Genomic DNA, 17,739 nt, shown 5'->3' with positions numbered 1-17,739 from the left:
TTTTCAACTATTTCTTGTCTGCCTTCTCTCCCCTTTTTTCTGAGTCAATTAAACATGTATTATGTTTCTTGATATTCATATCCCACAACTCAGGCTATTTTGAGGGGATTGACAAGGGGTATTTTTTTCTCTTTGTATTTCATTTTGTATAGCTTTCTATTCTATTTTAAAGCTCACATTTTTTCCCCCTGCAATTTGTAATCTCCTGTCAGTCCCACCTTTTGTGTTTTTCAGTTTAGAAATTGTACTTTTTGGGGCACCTGGGTGGCTTAGTTGAAGCATCTGACTCTTGATTTTGGCACAGGTCATGATCTCATGGTTCATGGGGTCAAGCCCCACGTCAGCAGAAGCCTGCTTGGGATTCTTTCCCTCTCCCTCTCTCCCTGCCCCTCCCCTGCTTGTGCACATATGCATGTGCATGCTGTCTCTCTCTCAAAATAAATAAACATTTTTAAAAAATTGTACTTTTCATCTGTAGAACTTTGATTTGGATCTTGAGCTTTTCTTATTGTGTTCTCCCTCTACCTCCTTGAGTATATTTATTACAGCAGTTTTATCATCCTTGAGGTATAATCTTGTCTAACACTTCTGCACTATATCTATTGATTATTTTCTTCAGTATAAATTGTATTTTCCTGCTTCTTTGCTTCCAGGTAATTTTTATTGGATACTAGATTTTGTGACTTTACATAGTTGGACGCTGGACTTTTTGTATTCCTTTAAATATTTTTTGACTTTAGTCTGGTACCAAGTTCCTTGGAGTTGGTTTGTCCCTTTTAATCTAATCATTATTAGAGTGGTTCCAGAACAGCCTTTAGTTTAGGGCTAGTATCCTTACTACTGAACCAATACCCTAATGATTCCACTTGATACCCTATCTGTTAGGACGACTTTCCACTCTGTCTGGCTCATTGTAATCTTTGAGGATGTTCTACCTATTCCTTTCTAGTATTTCTTACCTTGGATACCATAGTTTAATCACACACCTGCATAAATAGTACTCAGCCAGAAATTTGAGAGGACTCCTCTGTAGCTCCCTTCCTGGAAAATTCATACTCCTTGCTTCCAAACTCTTTTCCTCAACTCAGCAAGACTAATGGATTTTGGGTACTTCCTTCCAGCACTGAGACCTGAAAGTCCCAGGCTGTATGCTTAGGCATTTGCAGAGTTTTTCTCATAAGGATCACCGTCTTGTGCTGCTTATTGTCCAACGTCTAAAAACTATTGCTTAGCATATCCTCTTCATTGTTCTAATTAAGGCAAGAGAGTAACCCTGGTCCCTCTTATTCCATTATGGCCTGAAGAAGTCTTAACCATATTCCTCTCTGTTACAACTACTGGAGGAATCTATCTTGACAAGAGAGGAAGAGGCAAAACGTTTAATTTGAAAGTTTGTCACATATCTTTCCCCACCCTAGCCTATTGAAAATAATTCAAAGAGTGCCTGGGTGGCTCAGTTGGTTAAGCATCTGACTTCAGCTCAGGTCATGATCTCACGGTTTATGAGTTTAAGCCCTGCATTGGGCTCTCTGCTGTCAGCATGGAGCCCACTTTGGATCCTCTGTCCCCTTCTCTTTCTGCAACACCCCCCCCCCCAACTGTGCTGTCTCTGTCTCTCTGCAAATAAATAAACTTAAAAAAAAATTTAAAAAATTGAGGGACATCTGACTAGCTTAGTCATAGAGCATGCAACTCTTCAACCTCAGGGTTGTGAGTTCAAGCCCCACATTGGGCATGGAGCCTTCTTAAAAAACATTTTTAAATAAAATAAATGAATGAATAATTAAAAAAACATTTTAAAAACCTGACTCCTCAAATTGGACATTATTATGATATATTAGGATATTTGGTAATATTTAAATGTATTTCTTTTGCTTAGTCATGTATGTAAGTCACCTACTCTGTGAAGTAGGTGAAGCCATTAATTTTAAAGCCAAAATATAGTATATGCAAGTGATTAAGTGATTATCAAATTTGTAGTTACAATGTTATCCTAAAACTCTGAAGTAGAAACCAATTTGTTATAAAAGTATACCTGCACTTACCATATGACCCAAGAATTCCATTACTAGGTATTTACCCAAGAGAAATGAAAGCAGATACCCATACAAAGACTTGAAGTGAATATTTATAGTAGCTTTATCCATAGGCCCTCAACTGGAAATAATCTAAATGCTTATCCACATGGATAAATAGAACACTACTGACCAGTTAAAAGGAATACATTACTAGTATGCAGAATAACATGGATGAGTTTCAAAAGTATGCTCAGTAAAAGAAGCCAGAACAAAAGAATCTATATGAAATTATTTAAAAGGCAACCAGCTAATGTACAGAGATAGGAATAGAGATATGATTGCCTAAGGTGGGTAAGTGTTGAGTGCAAAGGGGACATAAGGAAACTTTGTAGAATGATGGGACTGTTTTGTATCTTGATTGATATGTTGGTTGCACAGGTATATATACATTTGGGTTTGTTTTTTTTTTTAAGTTTTTATTTATTTTGAGAGAGAGAGAGAGAACATGAGCAGGGGAGCAGCACAGAGAGAGAGGGAGAGAGAGAATCCCAAGCAGGCTCTGTACTGTCAGCACAGAGCCTGATGCAGGGCTCAAACCCATGAACCGTGAGATCATGACCTGAGCTGAAACCAAGAGTAGGATGCTTGTTGACTGAGCCACCCAGGTGCTCCTATATACATTTGTTAAAACTCGCCAAACTGTGTTCTTGAAAATATATTCAGTCATTTTATTGTATGAAAATTATACCTCAAAAAATTGACTAAAAAAAACCCTGGTAAGTGAGCTTAATCACTTAACTTAGAAATATTGTCTGAAATCTGACATATTTAAATAATTATAAACATGTATACATAGAACATAAAAAAACATTTATATAACAAATATTAGCAATTTGGATTCTGATGCTTTTCTAAAATGCAGAGGTGTTTTCAACCTTTTACTTCTTTAAGGTATGAAATGAAAAGGTTAAGTTAGAAATTCTTTGTATTTGGCTATAAAAAGGAAGAAGTTAATACATTTAAAAGTTAATCTTTTAAAATTGACTTAAAACCTTTTTTTTCCAGAAATCTTCCTGCCAAATCTGTGGAAGAAGCTTTACGTCACCGACAAGAATATGATGAAATGGTGGCTGAGGCTAAAAAACGAGGTATAAATTTAACTCCAATCGGTGTATTTAATTTACTGATGTCAGTAGGAAGCTAACCTGTTGGTTAATTTCAACAGGAAGGTGGATGATGGGATTGATCAAATTCATCTTTTTTTAATTTTATTTTATTTTTTTTTTAATTTTTTTTTTTAACGTTTATTTTTGAGACAGAGAGAGACAGAGCATGAACGGGGGAGGGTCAGAGAGAGAGGGAGACACAGAATCTGAAACAGGCTCCAGGCTCTGAGCAGTCAGCACAGAGCCCGACACGGGGCTCGAACTCATGGACCGCGAGATCATGACCTGAAGTCGGACGCTTAACCAACTGAACCACCCAGGCGCCCCCAAATTCATCTTTAAGATAATGCTGTTTTCTTATTTTTTTAACTAAATCTGTTCTCAAAAATGTCTTACTTTTCTGCCAGTACTTTAACTGAGGAGAAAGGCAGCAGACTATCTATGAGGGTTCTTGGACAACGATTATTTTAACTTATGAATGGCAACGATATGAATTTATTTCATGAAATTCACTTCTTTTATAGTTTTTAAGCTTTTGGTATTTTATAATTTTAATAATTTGTAACACCTTCCTGTATGACTTTGAGAATATGATTTGAAATTAGAATTTGCTTTTGTGACTTAATGTAGTCTTTCTAGAATCCCAGTTGTGTCATTTGGACAGGCACATGAATGTATACTGTGGTGTATAAATTCACACCTTTAGGGGCACGCGGGTGGCTCATTCGGTTGAGCTTCCGACTTAAGCTCCGGGCATGATCTCACAGTTTGTGGGTTGGAGTCCTGCCTCAGGCTCTGTGCTGACAGCTCGGAGCTTGGAGCCTGCTTCAGATTCTGTGTCTCCCTCTCTCTCTGCCCTTCCCCGCTCGTGCTCTGTCTCTGTCTCCAAAAATAAATAAAAATGTTTAAAAAAATTAAAAATAAATTCACACCTTTATTTATTCATTCTCTCCTCCAGCCAAAAAGTAGAACATAAGGATAATTTAACAGTATTTATTTGCTAAGCACTGTTAGTTCAGGGTACATTTTTAGAAAAGATATTATACAGCCATAAGTATTTTTAGATATGTGCCTTTTAGCAGCTGATTTTTTTCTTTGACCTTAAGTTAATGGAATACTATAATATACTGTAATAGGATACAGTTCTATTTAATGGCACTATTTTGGAAATGAGGTTAATTTTTTAATGTTATAAGAAACCTATAAGGCAGTTATATCTTTGTAAAAGCCCTAATCATTTATACATTGGATAAATTTATTTTATTTGAAATATTCCCAACATACCCAACACATTTTAATTGACTCTGAACTTTGACCTCACTAGTTGATTAATATTTAAGAGAGTTATTGATAAATACACAATCCTACAACGTGATATGATAGAAATAACATTAAATTGGGAAATCAGAGGGTAACCGCTTTAATCCTATTTGATACTACTTGGATATGATGGTAAATAAACCTAATGTTAGTTTCCTCAAATCTGTGAAGTGCGGGATTCAGGTTGACTGGATTTAGGCTTTCAAGTGTTCTGTCCACACTTTTGTTTTAAAAGCAGTGAAACTCTCTCCAAAGAAAAGTTATATAGAATATGAATGCATATGACAAGGTAAAGAAAGTAGAGCTGGTTACTTGGCCTCCCACTTGCCCCTTAAGATGATTTCTGAGGTATTTTGTGAAACACAATTAGTAAACATTTTGGCTAGCTGATCTCTGAAGTTCCAACTGGTTCTAAAATTATATATAACTATAAACAAATAAATATACAAAACATCATATATAATTATATATTATATTAATATGCTCATATATTAATATAGTATATATAATATGCTAAAACATACATTATATATTAATATGACATGTTATATATAATTTTATAAAATTATAATTGTAACATAATATATAACATAGTAAAGTATATACATAATTTATAATTTTTTTTAATGTTTTTTTATTTTTGAGAGATAGTGTGTGAGCAGGGGAGGGGCAGAGTGAGAGGGAGACACAGAATCCCAAGCAGGGTCCAGGTTCTAAGCTGTCAGCACAGAGCCTCATGGGGGGCCTGAACCTACAAACTGCGAGATCATGACCTGAGCCAAAGTCGGATGCTCAACTGAGTCACCCAGGTTCCCCTACATAATTATCTTATATATTTTGTGTACCACTTCTTTTTTTGAGGCATCTCTTGTTTCAGAATTGTGATTTCTGATTTTTGTTATGTATATTATAACAATATATATAATTACAACAAATACAAATAATTGTGTGTTATATATATAATTATGTATATATTGATCACTTCTTTTTTTCAGGCATCTCATGTTTCAGAATTATGACTTCTGACTTTCAGAGGGGTGTTGTATATGTGTATATATTAGGGTTTTTTAATTTCAATCTAATTAGTAAAGCAAGACATCATGCTAGACAGGGTTAAGTGTAATAATGTCACTGGCAGAATTATTTTTTAATGTCATGTGCTTTTATCTAAGGAAATTCATAAATCCCTTCCTTATATGAAAAAAAGGGTATTGGTTAATTGCTCACAGTTGTTTAGGTTTTACATAGTTAATTCATGACAAATTTTGGTTTGTTTATTAAGTATAAATAGAATATGTGACATAGTAATCTATTTTTCTGGCCCTTTGTTCTGTTTACCTAAAAAAAAATTTTTTTTGCATTTATTTATTTTTGAGAGACAGAGACAGAGCACAAGTAGGGGAGGGGACAGAGAGAAGGAGACACAGAATTTGAGGCAGGCTCCAGGCTCCAGGCTCCCAGCACAGAGCCCAACGCGGGGCTCAAACTCACAAACAGTGAGATCATGACCTGAGCCGAAGTCGGATGCCCAACCGACTGAGCCACCCAGGCGCCCTGAGTTCCATTTACTTTTTTAGAAGAGGAGATGTAGGGGCACCTGGGTGGCTCAGTCAGAAGAGCATGTGACTTGATCTTGGGGTTGTGAGTTTGAGGCCCACATTGGGTACAGAGATTACTAAAAATGAAAACAATAAGCTAAAAAAGAAACAAACTTAGAATAGGAGGTGTTAGTTTAAAATTACATTAATCAAGTTTATTTTCTATTTTTCCCCTGCTTCGTTTATTCCCTCTTTCCCCTTCTTCCTTCCCTCCTTTCTTTCCTTCTTGTTATCAGAATATTCTTTATGAGAAAGCTTATATTTTAGACTTAGGTAGAAGGAAAAGGGCATCATGATCTAGCTTTTTTGTATTGAAATAATTTTTACTTGTTTAAAACAGAAATTAAAGAAGCCTATAAAAGGAAAAAAATAATGAAAGAACGATTTAAACAGGAAGAAAATATCGCAAGTGCAATGGTAATTTGGATCAATGAAATACTGCCCAATTGGGAAGTAATGTAAGTAAGCAGACTTTTCCTCAATTCAAGTCTCTCTCCAAAGATCTCATGTTTCTAGTTCTCTATTTTTAGTATTTCCAACATGTGTCTTATGCTTTGGCTAAATTATACCTATCTATAAATTTTATACATCCCTCAATCTCTTAATACCTACTTCCCTTACTGACCACCCTTTCTATGCCTGTCAGAATCTTACCTTTCCTTTGAGGATATTCATCTGAAATGCTAGTTGATCCATGAAAATTTAATTTCCTCAGTTACCATATTTTCTTAATTCTAACATATCTGCTGCAAGGTGCATTATTGATGTAATAGCAGGTTTTGCAAAGAAAATACTAAATCTGTAATTCATTGTAAGATGCATTTGTTAAATGTTAAATATTAAAGTGATTTTTAATATACCTCTCTCATAATCATAAATACGCTATATATGATCTTTCCTTTTTCTAATGTCCCATTATACTTTGAGGCTAATATACTTCTTGCTTTACTTTGCCTTTTATTTTCCGATAATATTTTTGTATATGCCTTATATTCCCTCTAGACTGGAGGGTAGGAGATGTGTTCTGCAGTGTAGGATACGCATTGGGAATTTGTTGAATATTGATACATTGTGACAGGTATCAAATTAGGCTCTTTACATAAGTAATCACATTTGATTCTTACAACCTTTACTCCCATTTATCTTATAGAGAAGCTCAAGGTTAGGTTAAGTGATTTGCCCAAGGTTATACAATTAATGAATAGTTAAACCAGATTTGAACTCCCGTCCATCTGACTCTAAAGCCCACTCTCTTTCAGCAGACACACTGCCTCTCAAAGACAAGGGCCTTACCCATAATAAATACCTTGTGATTTTTTTTTTTTGGTACTGAGTTGACAGAAGATTTTTATGTTCCTTTATCCTGTTTTTCATGACTGTCCACCTATTTCTGATTCTCTCATTGTACCCTATAAGTGGCAGCTGTAGAAGGCAGCTCCCTTTAAATTACTATTGTCCTTCTGTAGGGTACCGTATATTTTTTAGACTTCTGTTGCCTACAAGCATGAACCTCACGGAAAGAATGCATCACATGCTTAACTATGTTCTTAAAAATCATTCAGTCACTTGGCCATAGACTAGCTAAACCATCATGCAACTAGTGTTTTTGGTATAAAAAGTAACTGTGTCCTTTTTTCTCCCCCTTTAATTCTAGGCGTAGTACAAGAAGAGTTCGAGAATTGTGGTGGCAGGGATTGCCCCCTAGTGTTCGTGGGAAAGTTTGGAGTCTAGCTGTAGGAAATGAACTAAATATCACTCCTGGTTTGTATTCTATATTCAGTTACTCCCACACATGAAAACAGCCATCTCCAGAATTATAAAACAGATTAGTAGATTGGCCATTTAAAAAGGCATTACCATATATAATGTCATTTTAGAGCATGTTTCATTCCCACTCTCTCCAAAACCTGGTATGATTTAATGAGTAAGTTATTATATAAATAAGGTTTGTGGGTTTTCCTTTAGTTTACAACCATCAGTAATATTTTTGACATCCAGATATTTTCACTGCAGGTAACTTCTAGGATTCTAGGTAGTGGTGGATATAGAAGTATATACAAAGAAAAATAGTGTAATTGTGGAAAGGTTTCCCTTTGTTAAAAAAAATATATATATATTGATAGAAGCCTAGAAATTTCTTTTCCTACATCTCTACCCAAACCAGTCCTTTTGGATTTTTTTATTTGAAAATTTCCAAATTTAAAAAACAAAATAAGACTCGCAAGGAACTGTTTTATTTTCTTATGTTTCTTAAAACCTTAAAGGATAGAAGTAAAAGGTAAAGTGGTTTCGATGCAGCAAAAAATATAAAATTAGGATAATATCAAATAGAGGAAAATGTTAAATAGTTAATAATAAAAGGTACTAAACAGGTCTGAGTGATAACGTGGACAGTGGCACCATAGAAAGACTTGGGGGCTCTGGTATAATAACGGAAATAATATATTGTTACTGTTACTTTAAAATTTTTATATATCAATTTTTTTTAAGTCAAGCAATAGTAAGGTACAAACTGTATGCTTCTTCCCTCTCTTCTACCCAAACTCCTGCTTTTGATCCTACCAGATCTTTTTTCTGTGCTCGTAAAAAAAGTGTGCCTCAACATACAATTTTTTTAAATTTTTTTTTACATTTATTTATTTTTTGAAAGACATAGACAGAGCACAAGTTGGGGAGGGGCAGAGAGAGGAGTCACATAATCCGAAGCAGGCTCCAGGCTCCAAGCTGTCAGCACAGAGCCCAACGCGGGACTCGAACTCACAAACCATGAGATCATGACCTGAGCCGAAGTCAGACGCTTAACCGACTGAGCCACCCAGGCGCCCCGAAATATGATAATTTTTAAAGCTTCTCTTTTTCTTTTCTTTTTATTCCCACAAAAAGGAATTTATGCCATCAGCTTATTCTGTGGCTTATTTTTTTCACACTTTAATCTGTCTTGAGCACTATATATAAGTGTACCTTATACATACTGTAGCTGCACTGTAGTCCACAGTTTGGTTGTACTGTGACTTACTTAATCATTTTCTTAGTGATAGCCAAATCAATGACATGTATGTTAAAAGAGCAATCAAGGTACTGTTTCTTACCTCTCAAAAGTGATTAAAATGAATGAGAATTACCGACATAGGGGATGACTGATAATACTATAGAAACATTTATTAAAAGCCTCAAAAAATAACCTTTGACCTATTTATTCTAGTTCTAAACAATAAGAACATTATCAGGATTGAGTGCAAAAGCTTTTCTACAATGATGCCCATTGTAGCAAATCAGTGTTGTATATATAACTGGACAGATTAATAACAAAAATCTAAATATTTATCTTTAGTCTTCATAGTGATGCCAACTTTGAGTGGCATGATTGTGAATGATTTTTAGCATTGGTTTTCACAAATATCCCATAATGAAGATGTTATTTTAACCAGACCTTTTTTTTTTTTAATTTAAAAATAGAATTTAAAGAAAGAATTAAGTGGGGTACCTGCTGGCTTAGGCAGTAGAGCATGCAACTCTTGATCTTGGGGTCATGAGTTCAAGCCCCACGTTGGGGATAGAGTTTACATTAACAATCAATCAATAAATATTTTTTTAATTTAGCTTAGAAAAGGTTAGAGTCTACCTGACCTAACTGTTCCCCCCAAATAAAACAAAGGTTTGTTTTGCTCTCTGTGCTTGAAACAGATTAAAAGGAAATAATTTTACATTATTGTCAGAACTTTCAGTTAGATAATTAAAATCCTTGATATTAAGGATTGTTGGACATATTATAATTGTTTAAAGTCTTAAGACTCGGTTTTGTATACAGTTGAGGTGATAAAGTATTGGTGGCTATTTGAAATTTGGTTTTCAGTTTTGTTGAGAACTTTGGCTTTAGAATGTTAAGTATCTGATAGCTTCTACATTAAAATATTGGCTAGGTGGTATTAAACTTTTGTGATACTGTAATCAAAAAGTTCTTTTTTAAGCTCAAAATATAGTTAATAACATAACTAGGCTATTTACTTTCACAGTAATTTTAGATTTTCTCTACTAAATAATTATATATTCAGGAATAGAATAGGTAATCATTCTTTTTCTTTAGTGGTAGGAAGGAAGCTAAATTTCAGTTGAAGTAAATTTACTTTTGATAACTTTGTTTACTTTTAATGGCTCTAATAGTTTGAGTTTTTACCTGTTGCATTTGTTTTGATCATGAAATTTATAACCCCTGGAGAATAGTAAGTAAGAATAAAGGCTCTAAAGTCAGTCAGATGTGGTTCAAATCTTGGTTCCACTATATATTAGGTTTGTGACCTTGGGCAAATTATTTAACATCTAAGAGAATTAGTTTTCTTCATCTGTAAATGGAGGTAAGATTATTAACTATCTCAAAGGATTGTTCTAACAATTATTTGTGATAATGAAAAATATGAATATAAAATTACAGTGAAAGTGAATTTGCTGAGAGTATATGCAGACAGTATTATCATTGCCAGAAAATGAGAAAATTAAACATACACTGATCTCAAAGTATTCTCTATTCAAGTCCAATATACAACTGTAAGTCTGCTTCAGGTTCTACATTTGTAGATTCAGAGTAACATAAATAAGACCTGTGGAGTCAGGCATGGAATTGAACTGACATACAGGTCGTCTTCTTATAGATAAGCACTCTAAGTCTTCCCTGTAGAGATGTCCTTTGATGTTTTGAAATGCATTACCACATTTTTCTTATTGGATCAGTTTTGTGGCTTCCTAAGGTGATGATTTATTTGGTGAGCCTTTTTTCTTCCAAGGTAGTTTTAAAGTTTAAGTAGAACAGTGAAACTGGACCTGGCTTGGAATCAGCTTGAAACCAGAAATTGTGGACTTCAGTTTGGTACCTGATAACTGCAAAAAAAATTGTATATATAATTAAAAAATTATGTCTACCTCTTTAACCAAATTATTGATGGACTCAAATTTAGACTTTTAGAAATTTAGACTTTTTAAATTTTAAAAACTTTTTAAGTTTTATTATATTTTAGGTTTATTTAATTATTTTCGAGGTGGGGAGAGAGAGAAAGGGTGCATGAGGGGCAGAGACAAAGGGAGAGAAGGAGAATCCCAAGTAGGCTCTGCACCGTAAATGGAGAGCCTGGTATGGGGCTCGAACTCAAGAACTGTGAAATCATGTCCTGAACTGAAGTCGAGTCAGACGCTCAACTGATTGAGTCACCCAGGCACCTGACTTTTTTTTTTTTGGCACTTGACTTTTTTTTTTTTTTTAATTTTTTTCTAAGCCATTAGTAGTAATGAAAAATAAACAGAAGGGAGAAGAGATCAAAATAGTAAGAGTCTATTTGAAATGTATGTAGTCAGTTTTGTTTTTTTTTTTTAATTTTTAATGTTTATTTATTTTTTGAGAGAGACAGAGACAGAGCAGGAGCAGGGGAGGGGCACAGAGAGGGGGAGACAGAATCCGAAACAGGCTCCAGGCTCTGAGCTGTCAGCACAGAGCCTGACGTGGGGCTCGAACTCACAAACCGTGAGATCATGACCTGAGCCGAAGTCGGACGCCCAACCGACTGAGCCACCCAGGCACCCCATATGTAGTCAGTTTTTTATAATGATCTGATTCTTGGCAATGTAAGAATACTTTTTATGGTATATACATTGGAATACTATGCAGTTGTTTAAAAAAAAAAACTAAAGCAGATTTTATTCTACTAATGAAGAACAGCTTCGGATGTAATAAAGCAAGATGCAGATCAGTGCTGTAATATGTTGCCACACTTTTTTTTTAACAGGAAGATATATCTGTATATACATAATACATTCATATTTTCATCTTTAGAGTTCTGGTAAGCACAGTCACATCTGAGGGAAGGAAATATATTTTTCATTCTATACTGTTTTATACTACTTGAATTTTTAAAAAATTCTTAATTGAAGGGTGCCTCAGTTGGTTGAGTGTCCGACTTAGCTCTGGTCATGATCTCACAGTTTGTGAGTTTGAGCCCCATGTTGGGCTCTGTGCTGACGGCTCAGAGCCTGGAGCCTGCTTCAGATTCCGTGTCTCCCTTTCTCTCTGCCCCTCCCCTGCTCACGCTCTGTCTCTCCTTCAAAAATAAACATTAAAGAAAATTTTTTTTAATTGTTCATTGTATTGCCTTTAAACAAACTTTTTATTTAAAAAGATCAATTGGAACAAAAAAGTGTTCTTGGTATTTTGGGCAATATATAAATGTTGGTGTTTGGTAAGAAATATTTTTTGCTATTCATTTGGCATTGAAATTTTCTGTTTTTGTGTAATTTAGAATATCAGCACAGAAAGTAAAGATAATTAAAATCTGAGAATTGAGGAAAAAAAACTTGTTTCTTCTGTTCTTGAAGTTGGATAAGGTCCTGTGTATGGAAGCATAGAGTGGCAGTCTCAAAAAGTGATTGGTACTTAAAATGAAAAGATACGAGTAAGATTTTTGAATGCAAGCCCTCTGACCAAACTATGTGAAGTTTAGGTAGCTTTAGATAGTAATATCATAATGGAGAACCGGTTTCAAGAGAGAAGGAAAGCAAGAACTAACGTTTATTGACAGTCTACGAGGTGTCAGGAACTTTACAAAAATTATCTTGTTTAATCATCAGTATACCATGAGTAGGCATTCTCTTTCTCCAATTTACAGATGAAGAAAGCCAAGTTCCAGAGTGACAAAGTGACTTTCTTAAAGTCCCAAATATCACAGAGCTGGTATTTGAATCTAGGTCTGACTGACTCCAAAAATCATTTTTCTGCTATTCCATGATGATACTCCTTTAGCAAAAGTATTTCTTCCTGCCTCATACTTAAATTCTCTGTTGTAGCTATTTGGATGACGACTGTGCAGTATTGTTATTTTCTCTCTTTCCAGTTGTAGTAATAAATAGTTTTGGTAGAATCAGATACATCAGTGTGCCACACTTTTGATGCCTGCTATGTAAGGGAGACCTAAGCTATAATAAGATTTTTCTCTTTATTTTTAAGAATATAAATTAAAATATATGAATGTATTTTCCTACTATTTATTAATTTTTGTTTTGTTTTCCCCCAGAACTTTATGAAATCTTTCTCTCGAGAGCAAAAGAACGATGGAAAAGCTTTAGTGAAACAAGTTCAGAGAATGATACAGAAGGTGTGATTTTTTTTTTTTTTTTTAATACAAATTTCTGGGTGAAAATCCAGTCACTGAAGATACCAGTGTGATTTTTACCATGTGTCAGGAACTGTAGTAATTGCTTTACATACATTATCTTCTTTAATGTTAATAGCCCTTTAAGTAGGTGGTTATCCTGAATGGTATAAAAGGAAACTGAGGCTCAAAGTAGTTAATTTGTAAGCAGTGAATCTGTGATGTAAACCCAGGTTTTTGGACCTTGGAGCTCAGGATTTATTCACAGCAGTAAGACTAATGGGGTGAAGTATTTTTAAGCTAACTCTTAACTTAAAGATAGATGGTCTTCAGGGTGCCTAGGTGACTCAGTGGGTTAGGTGTCCAACTTCAGCTCAGGTCATGCAATCATTGTTCATGGGTTTGAGCCCCACGTCAGGCACTGTGCTGACAGCTTGGAGCCTGGAGCCTGCTTCAGTTTCTCCCTCCCTCCATCTCTCAAAAATAAACATTAAAAAATTAAAAAGATAGATGATCTTCATTCCTCACTTGTGACTTCCTGTCTCCTCACTCACTTTCACTCACTACCTAATTAATACATTATTTATAATTATTGTGCCATAGCCTTCGTTCATTTAACTTACAGACTTCATCTTTCCTTCCACTCTCATCAGTTTTTTTTCTAGTCATTTTGGAGAAAACAGGAGCACTTTTTTCCTGTTAACATTGTATATTAAATATAGGTAAGTTTAGTCAGCCATCTCTTCTCCTTGAATAATAGGGTGCTATTTGTCTGCCAGTCACTTTTCTTTCTATATTTGTTTTACTTCATAGAAAGCAAACACTTTTCTTTTGCCAGTAAAACTCTAAAAATGAGCATGGTTTAGAATAGAGAAATGGTATACATTACAGAGTGGTTTCCTGTGAGTATGTAAACAACTTTGTTAAATTCCTTGAGTACTATTTTAGAGGAATGAAAGAAGGGTGGGGAAAATTGACTAAAGAAGGTTAGAAAACTTGATTTTGAGAAAAGTTCACGTAAGTATTGTTCGAGACCTATTAGCTATGTCAGCTATTTGTGGGAAACTAGAAGTGCAAGAAAGGACAAGATGTTAGCGGCTTTATATTGGCATAGCCTTAGCTGTTTATAATTCTTTTTGAATTTATTTTTATGAAATATTGAAAATATAAGAATTAAAATTATAAGCATTTACTTTTGAGACATTTTGTCATGAGTAAGTGGTGAAAGTTGCACTTTCGTAGAAATTAATTGCATGTAAGTGAAGAATTGTTCCAGTAAGGAACAGTGTTCTGTTTAAATTACTGATTTCTCATCTCCTGTGCGTTTATAATTTACAGTTGCCATTTAACTTTTTTGGCCATTGTTTTTCAAATATTACTTCTGCCACATTGTTTCTCTCCTTTTTGGACTCCAATTATGTGTATGTTAGACCACTTCACAGTGCCCTACAAGTCTCATACACTTAAAAAAAATTTTTTTTTAATGTTCATTTATTTTTGAGAGACTGAGAGAGAGTGTGAGCCGGGGAGGGGCAGAGAGAGAGAGAAAGGGAGACACAAATTTGAAGCAGGCTCCAGGCTGTGAGCTGTCAGCACAGAGCCCAACATGGCGCTTGAACCCACAACTGTTGAGATCATGACCTGAGCTGAACTCGGATGCTCAACCGACTGAACCACTCAGGAGCCCCAAGTCTTGTACACTTAAAAAAACATTGTTTTCCTTCTGTGCCTCAGTTTAGATGATTTTTATTCCTATAATCAGTTTCACCAATCCCCTCTTTTCCTATATCCAGTCTATTAGATCTGTCCAATGAGTCTTTAATTTCAGATATTATATTCTGTAATTCTAGAATGTCTACCGGATTCTTTTCGTAGATTCTATTTCTCTGTGGCAATTCTTCATCTTTCCATCCCATACATTTCCCCCCATCTTATTCTCTCTTTTCTTGAACATGTAACAGTCAATATTTTTGTTTATTCATTCCATTACTGGGTCATCTTCATGTCTGCTTTTATTGGCTGCTTTCCCCTTGATTACAAGTCATATTTTTCTGCTTATTTGCATATCTTAAAATTTCTAATTATATGTAAATCACTGAATAAAGAATAATATAGAAACTGAAGTGGATGTTTCCCCTGCAGAGGAAGCATGCTCTTTTCTGTCAGGGAGTTGGGTTATTACTTCAGTTCAGTCAGCAACTGAGCTAGGTTGGGACAAGGTTGAAGCTTTAGATATACTTAGTTCATTGTGGGATTTAAATATCTGGGTAGGAAGAACTGTCTGTTTTTATTAGAGCCTCCTCCCTCCCCTGAGACACTCTCCCTTGTGATTCTATGTATCACATCAGTGTTATTTGGTTATGAAGAGGTCTAAGGGTTTCTCTTTTCCCAAGGTTTCTCTTTTCCCAAGCAGAGTACCTTTGTGTATGGCAAACTCAGTCCTGAGCTCATGCCCAGACTTGGCATATGCCTCTAGGAAGAAAAATGGCTATGTAGGAAAGCCTCTTTTCTTTCTGGAATTTAAATCCTCCCTGTGTCTACAGTTTTCATATGCCTTTTTAAAAAAAACTTGGGATATTTGAAGCTTACTTGTTTTTTTCCCCAGTTGTTATCGTGGGAGTGATAGTCTGTCCTTACCTTGTATAAAAACCGGAAGTAGAAATCCTTCATATAGCTTTCTGATAAGTATGTAAATATTTTCTTCATAAAAGAAACCCTTAAGTTCTAGTAAAAGCTATGTGGCATTTCTTTAAATTTCTTGATTATGAAGCTTTTAACTTTCCTTAAGTAACATCTGTGCTATATGATTATTCTGTGTGTACAAGATTGAACTGGGTATATAGTCAAGTAATCATTTTAATTTTATCTACCTTGCAAATGCAGGTGTATCTGTTGCTGATCGGGAGGCCAGTCTGGAATTAATTAAGTTGGACATATCCCGTACATTTCCATCCCTTTACATCTTCCAGAAGGTGAGTGTTTCTAACCAGTTATAACTAGGTTTTTTTTTGTTTTTTGTTTTTTAAGTAGGCTTCATGCCCAGTGTGGAGCCCAGCATGAGGCTTGAACTCACAACCCTGAAATCAAGACCTGAGCCAAGACCAAGAGTCAGTCACTTAGCCAACTGAGCCACCCAGACAGCCCTGTAACTACTTAAAAAAATTTTTTTAATCCAACAGAACAAATTCTCAAATGCATAGCTATTATTTTTTTAAAGGCAAACTATAAAAGATGGAGACCTTTATATAGAAAGTGTGAAACTAGTGGGAAAATTCTAAAGGAATTTCTGTTATTTTATTCCACTAACTGAATGCATTGCCGTTAGCATAGCCCATGATACCTTTATTCATTAAGGTGCATTTCTTTGTTTTACTTTTTATTCTGTAAGGTATTTGAATTTTAACATTTTGCTTATTAGTCAGTTGTTAACGTGTAAAGAACTTTTGCCCAAACCTTAGTTTTCCAGAATTACTATTGAAATGGGAAAAAAATGGCTTATAAAAATCATTTTGTGCAGAGGCTTATGAGTTGCTTGTGAGAAACGTACTTTGTGAGAAATGATTACATTTTGTGTGGACTGTATATTTCACACATGGAATTCCTCTATCTATAGATTGATAAAATGAGATAAAAATTTTTACCTTTAAGATTAAAATTACTGATAAACATAACTTGCTGTAGCTTGATGGGTTTCTTTTGCTGAAATTATATTGTATGAAATGGAACAATCTGTTTTCATCATAATCTTGTACCAAATCTAGCAATCTTTAAAATGATAACTTGTATCTGTCAAGTGAGTTTATTTGGTTTTTTCAGGATTAAATATTTTTTATTCTTTAGAGAAAATATCTTGGCAGAGTGTATTTAGAATGTTTCTGATAATGATACAATATACTAACTAAAACTAGTCATTTAGGAAGTCTTTAAAAAGTTAATTATTTGAGAATTAACTTAGAGACTATTATTTGTACAGTTTGACATTTCATTTTTCTCTCTTAAGGGTGGTCCATATCATGATGTCTTACATAGTATCTTAGGGGCATATACGTGTTACAGACCTGATGTTGGTTATGTAAGTATTTGTTTCAGTCTGGTTTTTGAATATAAACATTTTATCTTCTCAAAGTATCTTACATTGCACTAGTTCCCAAATGTCTGTATTCTCTATGTCTTATTTTTCTTCGGCCTACCAACTTACCTAGAGAGGAATCTTCCCAGGGGTTTATGAGACTGCCCACCAGATTTCTGGAAGAACTGCTGGGATTTCATTATTCAATTTGTAAACTTTTATTTATTGCCACTGCTGTTGGTATGGTGCTTTATCCCCTTCTTCCAGTGCCTGTGCCTCTAGAGATAAACCTCTTCTATTATGCCAGGTTGAGGGAAGGATAGGCATCTGTCCATACAGGATAGAGGAAGGAGATTTGGGCCTTTTATAAACTGGTTGAATCCTAGTTTTAGCCTTACCTCCCAATTTCAGAGGGACCTAATAACTTCAGTTTCTGAG

The 17,739-nt window shown here is 34.8% G+C and overlaps 1 protein-coding gene across 5 annotated transcripts in view; it reads left to right on the top strand.

Moving 5' to 3' along the window:
- The window catches only part of TBC1D12 (TBC1 domain family member 12), a 100,641-nt gene that overhangs the window by 70,645 nt on the left and 12,257 nt on the right, over window positions 1-17,739 (top strand). For all 5 annotated transcript variants that reach the window (XR_013550533.2, XM_060641974.3, XM_078434613.2 and 2 more), the window contains 6 exons: window positions 3,084-3,166; window positions 6,443-6,560; window positions 7,757-7,863; window positions 13,155-13,235; window positions 16,116-16,204; window positions 17,233-17,304. Coding sequence is in view for 4 of the 5 variants with exons in the window: in XM_060641974.3 (XP_060497957.1) it covers window positions 3,084-3,166; window positions 6,443-6,560; window positions 7,757-7,863; window positions 13,155-13,235; window positions 16,116-16,204; window positions 17,233-17,304 (550 nt within the window). In the remaining variant the exon portion in view is untranslated. The remainder of the gene's footprint in view (window positions 1-3,083; window positions 3,167-6,442; window positions 6,561-7,756; window positions 7,864-13,154; window positions 13,236-16,115; window positions 16,205-17,232; window positions 17,305-17,739) is intronic.

This window comes from Panthera onca, chromosome D2 (assembly GCF_046562875.1).
Source record: "Panthera onca isolate mPanOnc1 chromosome D2, mPanOnc1 haplotype 2, whole genome shotgun sequence".
Taxonomy (NCBI): domain Eukaryota; kingdom Metazoa; phylum Chordata; class Mammalia; order Carnivora; family Felidae; genus Panthera; species Panthera onca.
Note: the sequence above shows the minus strand (reverse complement) of the source record. Positions and strands in the feature narration are given on the sequence as shown.